Source organism: Temnothorax nylanderi, unplaced genomic scaffold, assembly GCF_030848795.1.
Source record: "Temnothorax nylanderi isolate EJ_2023f unplaced genomic scaffold, tnyl_v1.0 TNYL_tig0045_pilon, whole genome shotgun sequence".
Lineage (NCBI taxonomy): Eukaryota > Metazoa > Arthropoda > Insecta > Hymenoptera > Formicidae > Temnothorax > Temnothorax nylanderi.
The window spans coordinates 486,599-499,003 of record NW_027249107.1 but is presented as its reverse complement, the minus strand read 5'-3'; the positions used below and the strand labels follow the sequence as shown (position 1 = coordinate 499,003).

Sequence of the window (12,405 nt, the reverse complement as noted above, 5' to 3'; positions counted from 1 at the left end):
TTATTAACGGTGCTTTAGATCAAAGAAACGAAAAGTATAAAGCAAAGATTTAATTTGAAAAGAGTCTTGTTCGCCACGGATATTCCTCAAAGAATGCATTTTATGCGATATTACATAATACTGTATCCATATACTCGTATATATATTCTTGTCGTTAGGCAAACAAGAACGGTTAATATACAAGCTTGGTTACGTATTCTAACGTCGACTTTGCAGTCGTTGCTGATTCTTTCATCCGAGTTTGTCGACCGTGATGATTTCGTCGTCGAAAAGACCATCTGCATATGTGTCGTCGGGTCTTAAAGGACTTTTCGCGTTAAGTGGCTCGCGGAGTATCCTCGGTGGTTAGCCCTGAGCACAGAAGGTATCGTTGTTCTAAGAAAAGCTCTCGGGTTCACGCGGGAAAGTTTAGGTCGTGCCGCCTCTTAGAAAGGAGGACGCGTTAAAGCCTCCTCTATATGTGGCTGGAATACGGGGGGTCGGTGCGGTGGAGCGCAGAACGAGGTGGAAGAGGAATGGTCGAGCTTTTAGCTCGGAATGACAAACGTTAAGTTTGTGGTGGATGTTACTCGAACTGTACTGTTTTACGGAGGTTCTGTATAGTCTTCCGCACAATCTTTGACTCGACATGCTCGATAGATTTAACTTTATTTCTTGAATCTATATTCTATCGCGTGTTTATACATCAGGGATGTGTGAAGTGCGAGAATATGCATTATAAAGGAGAAAGTAACTCGCACACAATGCACACATATCTCGCTCTGTGGTGATATTGGCGAGACCATATAATTTCGTTTCATCATCGTCGTTCGCGCTCGGCGAAGCGTCTCGATACCTCTTCCTCGACGAGGACGACGCCGACGTCGCGCAGAAAACGACGCGATGCGCGGCCATGCGGAAAACTGTCACTCGCGGGAACAAGGAAAACAGCGAGAACGAAGAAATGAACGAGATGTTCAGACGCGGTTCGCTTCATTGGCGAACAACGGAAATCAATTCCTGTTACAAACTGGAATTGCATGCACAAGATGTCTTTTAGCCGCCTCGAAGCCCTTTGAAGGGCTTGAAAAACAAATAAATTTAATTTCTATTATTAGTTTATATTGATTCGACGTGCACGTGTATACTTGAGTTGAATTTTGCGTGTACGCATACGAAATAGAGGTAATTTTTCATAAATGATATAACACGATTTTAATAAATTATTAGTTAAAAATGTATCTTTTATCTGCTCTGAGAGCAGAGTAATTCAAATAATCTTTAAAAAACCTGTTATCGTTTTACCTATCTTTCTTCGGAACGTTACATTTTCCTGCTACATTGTTCTCTTTTTCTGGATTTGAAAGGTTCAACCCGTCAGCAAAGTGAAAAGTCAGTTCTCTCCTAAGTTCTTCATTAATCTGATAGTAATTGGCTACTTCAACTTCAAGCACGGAAAATGAAACTTCTACAAGCACGGACGAACAATTGCAAGCAGAATAAATAATTACATAAATCAGCGTTTAGTAACTGAGAAAGTAGATTTCTTTACACAGGGTTGGTCCTTTATTTTGATCTTTCCATTGTATTCTCGCAGAATATTCGAAATATTTTTTATTACTCAGAACATTTTATTTCCCTTACTTGTTCTGTATACTCAAATGTATAATGGTGTATTGTAATTGTATATGTATGTATATGTAAAATAGGAATATGAATATTGAATTTGTTTTATATTCGATATTTTTACTTGTCATATAATTTGAGGTGACATAAGGAATGATCTTCCGTCGCAATAGAAAAATCCATCTGTCCATTTGAAATTGCGTCACGAATGGGGGTATCGTTCGATATTAGAAACGTACCAAACATAATAAACTTCCATCGGCGAAAGTAATAAAAACTTAGATAAGAGAGACGCCTCTGCAAACGGTCGCTGATAAAAAGTATTCTCGTAGCGGAAAAAGAGAGAGGGGAAGATCGCGAACTTTAGGAAACAAGTCTATTTACCGTGTCACCATATATTCTATTCTCGTATAGCTCGCAGCCGCGGCTCTTAACGGTTGCATCTTTGCGTGACGGTAAAGACGATTAAAGCACCAAGTTCTCCACGAGACGTACTTCAGAAGTTCATGATCAAACAATACCATCAATGGCATTAAACAATGCCGTTATCTGTGGAAAACGACGCGAAAGTGCACACACGTAAAGTCAGTTTGCGAGTACTCGGTCAAAAAACTCGACGTTGCCATTATCAAATAATATTTAAATATAAAACGGAATTTAGCAGGTCGCGAGAAAGCTATAGTGCGTATCGAATCTATCGACTGGTAAAAAAATATTATCGTTTTATTAATCTTAAAAATGTCTTAAAAATGTACAGCGGCGCTTAAACTAAATATAATACTTGAATATTGAATATATTACTATAGCGACGACTACAAGTTATTACTCATCTAACAGTTTTCAAATGACCAATAACGCATCGTTATTGGCCATTCGGAAACTATCAGATCGATGCACGATAATTTACAGTCGTCATGTTATCACTATTTTCGAGATATATGTTTTTAGAATGCTCCTTCGATCAACCTCGCGCCGCGCACCGCGCGCCGTCGACTGTAACGCTGGTAATAGAAACGCGACAAGAACGGCTTTTTCGATTTATGCCGCGCAGACCGCCGGCTACGACCACGATGTACACGATAATAAAATCGCAATCGCTCGTTCCGACCGCCCCGAATCGATGTTTGCGTGTAATCAAATTCCGCCGCTCGGCGACGGTAATTGCAACGGTAAAACTAATTTCGAGCTTTTCGACGAGATAGTGGTACATATGTATCGCGGAAATAATCGTGATTATGGGATCCACGGAACTCATGAAAGAGGAATCAATAAAACCTGCGATAATACACGCGAAACCATATCACCGCCGATAATAGTCGTATTGACATCTAATTATGAATGCGTGACGTTACGAGTCGAGCAGATTAATTAACTTATCCAAACTCATCGGTGGTCCTAGATTTCATTATTATGCTTTAGCTTGAGTTATCTCTTAATTCCAACACTTTAAATACTATCGAAAATTTTCGCAGTAAACATACGCTATGTTAAATTATAGAATACGATAATACGCTCGATGAGAACAAAACGATAGTTCATGTAATGAGCTAAATTGAAGTAGCAATTTTACAGAACAAAAAAAACATCTTTTTTGAATTTTCGTGAAAAATCGTAGCTCGTCAGTTATGAAATTTCAATCACTAGTAGCGTGAGTCTTTCATATGATAAACGGCATTACGGTTTACTTTAGAAAGAGAAGAAAACGTAAAGAGAGTGAGAGAGAGAATACGCATGGATCACTGCTCCTGATGGTTAATAAAAAAGTAATCAATGCGAATGGCGGTCCCGAACGGTTAAAGTTGCTCGACGGTCATCGTGGAGAGAGCTCGCGCAAGTTGCTTGGTCGCCTCTTCGATCACGTTGCGCGAACGCAAACAAGGATATAGGGGAAAACCGGCTCCCCGTTTATATTCCATTCAGACGAGGAGCGATGCCAGCGAAAACCTGCTTTTATCGATGATATCCTTCCGTCTAGGGGACCCGACCTCGGTCCAAATGGCTTACGAGAAAAAAGCGTCAAATCCGTTCAAATTCGTAGTCGTCCAATCCGGCGAATGTTCTTAGCGGAAGTCCGTCGTAAAAATTGCTTTTTTCATTTTGGAGACCAATCGCGATCATGCGGATGATATGAGAATTTTGGTCTTTATTTAAAAACGTGCGATTTGCTATCCCAACACGATAAATCTTTTAGGAAACGACATGTATAAAACCAAATCAAGCAAATAAATTGTGAATAAACAAGAATGAACAAATTGCTTTGATGAGTGCAAACAGTGCTATCGCACCTTCTTTCTTCACGTGTCAATCTTGTTTCGGTAACTAGCGCAATAACATACGGAGTGGCTTGCGATGCTATCTGTCGGCCCGAATTTTTGTATGAGAATGGTAGCGCGATGTTCTCGCGTAAACACAGTGCGATAACATAACAGCTGTACACAATAACAAACACCAAGGCTACGCGTCAGCAGAGGAATATTCGAAATATTCCTTGCCTAAGATAACAATTAATTATGTTTGATCGAGAGAGCGTTCTGGAATAAAAATACTTTTACTTGAATCTTAATTGACAGGAGAATTTGTACCAATCTATCAACCTATAGAATAGACCATAGGAAAGAATAATTTTTTATTTAGTTGTTACTTAATTTTTTCTTCCCAAATATTTTAAAATAAAATTTGAGATTTGTGCTTATTATTAGTCTGTATGCTTCCAGAATTAACCTTTAAGTACACGCGTTATTTTTAGTAACATATAGTCACAGGTGGGATCTGCAGGAATCCCCACAAGTTTTTTTTTATTTTCTCTAAAAGTATAATGTAAGATATGTAAGTTTCAGAGTACATACTAAATAAAATACATAACTGATATCTCGCATAACTGAGAAAATACGTAACAAAAATAGCGCTTCCCATCCGTGCAGTTAAAGGTTAAATATCATATAAGTAATATTTAGAGGTCTTTTTAAACCATCTGTATTTCGAGATAAGAAATTTTATTCTGAGTATTTCATGGTTTTTTATATATAGAAAATGCATGTAGTGATTATAAATACGGACCTGAGGATCAATAAGATTTTTCGCATGGATAACGGTGAGCAAGGAAAGTCTATGGAACTTGAAATTTAATTTATCCTTGTCCAGTGAAGTGAATAAATTTCTTCTCGTAGCAAATCGCGTCAATATAAACACTCATTTCATATTTTATATGCCTAAAGACGTATTATAATTATACATGTTTAAATAACGTTTATCAAATAATTTTAGACTGTAAAAACTTTTAAAATAAGTATATACGTTATACATATACATAATGTTATTAAAATTAAAATAAAATCTCGCTATTTACAAATCTCTTTTCCGATATATTATCTGGTTTCTTTCTATTTCGGAAAGAGCAAAGAAAATTGGTAAATCTGTATTCATGAGTCTCTACATTTTGCTTACTCCCGCTATATACGACCCCTATCCCTATGCTCATGTCTCTATCTACCGATTCGCCCTCGAACGGGCGACCAAGAAATAACCAGTTTGCATTCCGTCGCGGTGGCGTGTGAGAACGAGAGAAGAAGTCGACCCCGGGCGCCATTCCTCGATGATGGTATTCGACGGAGGTGTAACACGGTTTCGACGGACGCGACGGTAGTACGGAGAGCGACATTTGAGCTATCAAAAGTGCGGGTTCGACCCGGGCCAGTCGGAACGAAAGAAGAACGCGACGATTTGCATTTACCGTATTCTTCCCCCGAGCGTAGAATCAATTTACTCCCAGTGGGATGTACCCGAGCGACCCACTTTCGACAAGCATAGCCGACGCGAGTATCATAATTCGTGATGCGACCTTGTTTTTACCTGCAAGCTTACTCGTAAGTTCGGTACGTTACTTTTCTACGATATTTGACTCGAGATTATTGGCTATCACAAGCGGTAGCATAATACATACATCACGCTCCATAAATATAAAAATGATAACTGATTGTGACATTAATATTTTTGGTGGACTCTCATTCAATTTTGCGAGGTAATTTCAACGCTACACTGAGAGAAATTAGTGACAACAAACATTTTGATTTGCTGCGGGTAGCAACCTTTTGTTGCAATAGCAAAAAGTTCGCTACCCGCAGCAAATCAAAATCGCAGCAAATTGTCACTATAATGACAAATATTTGCTAATACAGCAAATCCTTTTTCTCAGTGTAATCGATTTGTCTTTACCGTTTCTCTAATCTAGATACAAGAACATGAAACAAAGTCACAATCATGAAATTACACATCTCGGGATGTACTCTTTTCCGGAGATTGAAAAGCTCAGATCTGCAGAAAGAGAGTAACGAAATGGAGGACACTGCGAGAGAAGTTGCCGAAGAGACGGTTGCGCGAATGTCCGATCGTAAAGATTCATTTCGCAAATCAGATCAACCTTAGTTCGCTCGCCGTAGCGCCAGAAACAAATCTTCGTTTCTTATGGCGCTTTTCACTCCGTTTCGACCGCCGTGTCCCCCGTTCTAGTTGATCGCGCGTTTCCCTATTTCGCCCGAAATCACTGTCTATTTGCATCGAATTGGTGTATTCGGCAGACACGTATACCATCGTGAGATCGGATCGCCTAAACGCAATTTAACATCTCGTCCAACGCGCGCTCGCCCGCCGTATTCGTAAGGCAGGAAATATACTGCATCCCTTAAGTTCGATGCAGTTCAATCGCGCTTACAAAAGATCGGTCTGAATCAGAATTCCAACTTACATTGAATGAATTCGATCTTTAAAACGTTCTTTTTGAAAAAATAGCTTGCCGGAAGTTTAACATCGTATAACGAGAAAATAATGTAATTTTGCTTTTATATGGATATTTGTATAAATTTGAAAAATCAGTTTGAATACTTGTGCTCATTGTTCGATAATTAATTTTAAAAAAAAGAGAAAGATAACCATGTAAATGCGTAAATGCGTAAATGCGTAAATTTGTAACATTCAGTTACATTTGTTTAAAGTTCGCTTTGTTAGTCCGAAGTACGTAAAGTGAATGCGATGAGAAAAGTCAGGATTGAATCGATGCAATGGACAGTGCGCCATTTGTTATCGCGTATAGCGTATAGCGCGCGTTTTCCAAGACCGAGATGTAAACTGAACTGGATCGACCGGATCGAACTGACCGGATGCAGTTTGCACCTTGCTGAAACCGCAGCAGGAAGGAACGGGCATTCACGATTGTGCTTTATTTAGGTCAAACATCGGGAGCGAGTGTATTCTACGCGTTCGACAAATACAGATTCTGAATGCGAAGCTCTCGCACAACTGACGCGTGTATCGGCAACGTACTCGATCGGATCGATCGATCGTAATAGGTAAATCGAGAGAGCGGATAAAGGTCTTACGGATTCCTGGAAATGATCCAACGTGCCTTAGAAATACATTGTTAAATGCAAGATGAAATTTTCGAAAGGATGAAAAAACGCGTTTATTTTAAGGAAAAAGAAGATATCGGGAAAAGTTTGCTTTACCACTTGTAAATTGCTGTTTCTTTTATACAAAAGAGTACAATCGAGTTTGTACAAGTTTTCTGCTAATCCTTGGATCTATAAGATCTTGTAACATTAATTTTTTTATGATATTACTGATACTTTTAATCAAATTTTTCCTTCCTTTAGTAATTATTAAAGAAATCTTAAAGTCCCATCGACACTTAAGTCGAATACTTAAATTTATCGAAATTTTCTACTATATCAGTGTTTGCAAATTTTCATTAAAAAGATATATCATAACTTAATAATTCTAATTTGTATCTTTCCTTTCAAATTTATACTCTAGAGTCTAGAGATAGGATAGAGTTGATTCTTCCTGATATATTATAATTTTTCAGCAGCTTTAGAATTCTATTCCGTTTTTATTCATCAGAATTATGAAACGCTATTACATTGACCCGGATCCAAAACGCGCCAGTTCCGAAAAGTGTCGCACGAGAAGCAAAGACAAAATCGATTTCTCGAGACAATGCTCTTTGCGAATGCTTCTTGAACGACGCTTCAAGACGTCCAACTTATCCTAGTTTACATTTTACTCCCGTCGTCTATCGACATCTTTTATTCATCTGAGCACCCGTGTCGCAAAATCGCGTGACAAACTTCTTTAATAAAGTTTCAAATGAGAGCGTTATGCGGGACATCACCTTCTGCTCCCTCTCCTCTCCTCCCCCCCCCCTCTCTCTCTCTCTCTCTCTCTCTCTCTCTCTCTCTCTTACAAAGCTACATTATGCTATTATTGAAGATAATAAGGTTTCCACATGTCTAAATTTAAAGTTATTTTTCTGTTTGCAATAAATAACGAAACTTGTGTATTTAATATGGAATTGGACATATCGCACTCAGTTAATCAAAGAAAGAGATCGATTTTAATTTTCACTATGAATCATATCTAGAAAGTGGCATTGTGTCAAGATTAATTTTAGACTAAACGATTTATGATTATATGTATCAACAAGCACTTAAAAATCTGCTAAAGAGTATAAAGTGTCTGTCGACGGACGATGATCTCTCAACGCTTTCGTCGAACTATTCCGGAAGAATACGAATGATGATCAGGATTGGTTAGAGAAATGGCGGTGCTTACACTCTGACGTTACTAATTCCTTTGCGTTTATTTGAAACGGGGTCGAGGTCGTAACGAGTACGCAAGCGAATCGAGAGTGTTGAGAACTTTTCGTTGAAGGACCTAACGGAGCCTCGAAGGTTCGTCGTCTGATGAGATCGGCTTTTATTCGCGGTTAACCGACATTAAAGCGTACACTCGTGCTATCGATCAATTCATATAGGCGCCGCTTTCACTACCACTTGATAGGGATAGCGATGTCATTGATAAAGAAGCAAAAAAAATTGAAAGATTGGGAAAATGTACATACACAGATGACTGAATTTACTTACCACGGAACACGAACATGAAGTGGAGCTTGCAAAGTACAGTCCAACGTTCTTTCAGTATACTGAAAATTATAATAAAATAAATGTAGTAATATTATATATACATAATATTAATTGTAGAAAAATTAATACAATTGGTAACAAAAATTAATTAAAAAATTAAAATAGATATATTTGTGATTGAATAATTTGTATAAAAATATTAGAATATTATATTATTGCACATTTTAACACTTGAGAATTTTAAAATAAATGGAAGGCATATATGGAACGAACGAGCTTAGAGGTGGAAAAATAAAGAGAACAAGAGAATCATGGAGAAAGGTAGGTGACAAGGATGCGAGATATAACGAAGTGCTGTAGACTTAAAAATAAACGTCGGAAGGTTTTAAAGTCGAAATCCGGATTCAACGAGAAATCCGGAAGGAAGAGCTCCGCAATGTGAAGGAAAGAGAAAGCGCGAACGTAGAGACGGAGACAGAGGGAATGTCTCGGTACCGTTAACCACTCGGAAGGGGTTAACCGTCGTACCCAGGGTATCATCCGTTGCACAAAAGCCGTAAAGCACGCTGCTCGGTTATTTCGGTCAATCCTCGAAGAAGAGGCCGTCTAGAAAATATTCACATCGATCTACCGGTTGACCTCTCTCCTCCTATTTCTCCCCTATAATACACGCGCACACGCACACACTCGTGTGCGCATACACGCACGGACAACGGGAACAGGTTCGTCGCCGCAGTAACAGATACCGGATACTCTCTATACATGAAGCGCCTCAAAGTGCTCTTTCGAAGGCAGGGACAGAGGCCAGGTCAACCGCATCACTCTTCAGCACCACAAAAGGACACAAAACGGGCCGTTCGCTCGTCCGTCTGTGCGTCCGTTCGTCCGAGCATGGACTATAAATACCCAGGCATGTCGACGTCCTCAGCATTTTTCGGCATTATAAATAAATTTCCAACATGCGCGCGCGCGCGCGCGCAACCTCGGTCTGATTCACTCTCCGTGACGGACTATTATCGAAGGGCGGTATAAAAGGGTGGCGGGAGCGGCCGATAGAGGAGACTTCCGGGGATAATGCCTGCCCGCCGGGATCACCGCGTGTAATTCTGCATAATTCTCCCGACAGATGCGAGCCCCTAATTCAACTTTCCATAACGACCTCGTTGTGTGTGTCAATTCCCTAGTCGAGGGATAGTCGCTCGTCCTAAGCCACGACGGCGCAATCTTGTCGCTTCGATTTTCGAATTTGAATTTCGAATGTGAACTTCGACAGAAAATGGGCGACAAGTTTATTACGATCCTTTCCGATAGCGTGTGACAGACTACGTGTCGGATTTGCAAAAATTTATATATTGCGATTATATTACTCTAATGTCTAACTAAAAATATTAAAAGATATTCCTGTATGTGATATATATATTTTCGAATCATTAAAAAACTCTATATCTATATCTATATCTTTTTCATTCTAATGTAAATTGTTAAACAATTATGTAAATTATTCAATAATGTTTGTAATTTTTAAATCGCAATGGCGAAGATGTTTACTTCAACAAAATGTACCAGGCTATCAGAAAATAAACTTTGTTATCCAAACGCGACATTTATGGCAGGTGGGATAAGTTTTCTCCCGCGGAATATTCGAGATAAAAAGATATACATAGAGGGGATTAGCTTTGTTGTTTTTATAGTGCGCTGACGGTAATGAATGTTGCCTTTTTGTTTTGCAAACACGTACCTAGATCCTCTGTGGTGATATGAATAATAAGATTCCGTATTACGACGTTTTGCGTTAAAAGGCAGAGCCCACTCCTTATCCTGCCAGCGTCATTGTGCTTTGTATAGACTAACGCGTGGCTGAAGAATCACAAAAATAAGATGCGTCGATCCAGGAGACATTTACATGAAAGAAACGTAAAATTCTGGGTCGCAACGGAATCTCATCTTTAAATCTTTAGATTTAATCCGGCGCGCGAGAAGCTAAGAAGTTGCCTTCTGCGTCGGCATGGTAAACTGTCGCCCCGAAGCGTAACGTGACAAATATTCGTTATTTACATAAAGCGCACGTAAAGTCATGAGACGCGCGATACGGATCCCCCGCGTATTCGGATTCTAAAGTTTAATGCGGAAGAAAGTCGAGAGAGCGCGTCTTCATCTCACGAATCACGATACACTCGCGAAGAAGGCGGCTCGGTCGAGGCACTGAGAAATCATAACGCATCGCTGGGAAGTGTTCCGCGATAACTGTCTGACATTTGCATGAAATAAGGATTCTAAGCGCAGACGTAATTTCGTACTCGGATTCGTGAATTTAATCCGGGCAAGAGTTACGCGCCCTCGTTTGCTAAGGGAGAAATGTACGGCGACGCGACGTAGGGAGAAAAACACGAAATATTTCTTCCCTTTACTCCCGTGTAATGTAATATTTAATTACACGACCGTAACTTATTATGGCACCTAACTGTTCTCTTCCGCCAGCAAAACAGTCCTGATAATAAGTCACCCTTACATGTGTACAGTCTGTACCTACAAGTTCCCATTCCTCTCCCTTCTCCGAGCAGGCATAGATATACTCGCGATAGTCTAGAGTAAACCAGGTAAAAAAATTGTTCGTACGTATATAAAAAAGTCACATTTTTACTTTTCAGAGCCAATAACCGAGATTCTGGGTGCGCCGGAGTTGTTCATCAATCGAGGTAGCACCATCAATCTCACGTGCGTCGTCCTGCACAGTCCAGAACCACCTGCCTACATTTTCTGGAATCACAACGATGCGGTGAGTTCGATCCTCCTTCCTTCCGATCCGTTATTATTTCTATTTCTTCAGCAGTCATCCTGCTACGGGAACCGACATTTGGGTAACACCCCGAGGTTAAGAGCGCCAAGTTTACACGCAACGAATAATGCGCAGACGACGCTGCAATATCGCACGATTAGCGAGACCTAGATTTATTACTGACGCGCGCGACTCTGGCCAACGTTGACTTTGCGCACGGATAATTAATGATGATCCTACTTCTCGAGATATATTCTAATATCACGGAAGGCAACGCGTCGAATAAGTTTCTGCTTCGCCGCCGCGAGACCAAGTTTCCGCGAGATGAAATTTTCAGCGCCGCGCACCGGCTGAAACTTCCGTCTTTCTTCGTCATGTTTATTGCGTACACGGTTGTTCGAGATTATTATTGTCGCTGCTGCTGTCGTTATTATTACGTTCGAGAAATTTTTCTGTCATTAACTTTCTACAAACAACTGTCCGAAATAAGTACATAACATCCTAATGATTTATGTATTCTCTTAATTCTCTTAAGTAAGAGAAATTTTTATTTTCTGCTTTAATTGACGCATAATCTTTCGTAACTCTACAAACTTTTTAATTATGAGAAAATTTCTTAACAGAAAGATGGTTATTTTATTAATAATGTCGAGAAAAAATGTAATATAATAATTTCTAGAAAAAGTACAGGAGACATTTTAACTGTGACAAAAAAATATAAAGTTTGTATCATATTTTGGAAGATTATTTTTTAATAAAATTATAAATGAAATGATGAAGCTTTCTTCTAGAACAAAGTTTGTCTGTTAAAAATTGATTATTTCGCTCTTTTCGATCCGTATAATTTGGAGAACCTATGACAATACGAATAGCAGAAATTCCGAATGGCTATTTGAGATGAAATCTGCTTTTCGCAAATTTCGCCACGGGGTAATAGCAGCGAAGAGATGCGTGATAAATGGCCGTACAGACGTCGCCGTCGGCGAAGGTCGTCTCTAATTAGGTACTTCGCCTGGAACTCCAGGAAGTCGAACAGTTCCGATTAGAGCACTGATAAGGGACGATAGGCGCACTTAACCACCTGCTGTCATACAAGAATGTTGAGCAACT

General features: G+C 39.5%; 1 protein-coding gene and 1 long non-coding RNA gene across 12 annotated transcripts in view; one reads left to right on the top strand and one right to left on the bottom strand.

Annotated features, from left to right (window-relative positions):
• LOC139771895 (neurotrimin-like) overlaps window positions 1-12,405 on the top strand; it is a 307,135-nt gene that overhangs the window by 271,762 nt on the left and 22,968 nt on the right. For all 11 annotated transcript variants that reach the window (XM_071705059.1, XM_071705054.1, XM_071705055.1 and 8 more), the window contains one exon: window positions 11,168-11,295. In XM_071705059.1, coding sequence (XP_071561160.1) covers window positions 11,168-11,295 — 128 coding nt within the window. The remainder of the gene's footprint in view (window positions 1-11,167; window positions 11,296-12,405) is intronic.
• Window positions 1-12,405, bottom strand: part of LOC139771897 (uncharacterized) — a 43,006-nt gene that overhangs the window by 24,755 nt on the left and 5,846 nt on the right. Inside the window, exon 2 of the long non-coding RNA XR_011718002.1 lies at window positions 8,520-8,578. This is a non-coding gene — a long non-coding RNA (uncharacterized lncRNA). The remainder of the gene's footprint in view (window positions 1-8,519; window positions 8,579-12,405) is intronic.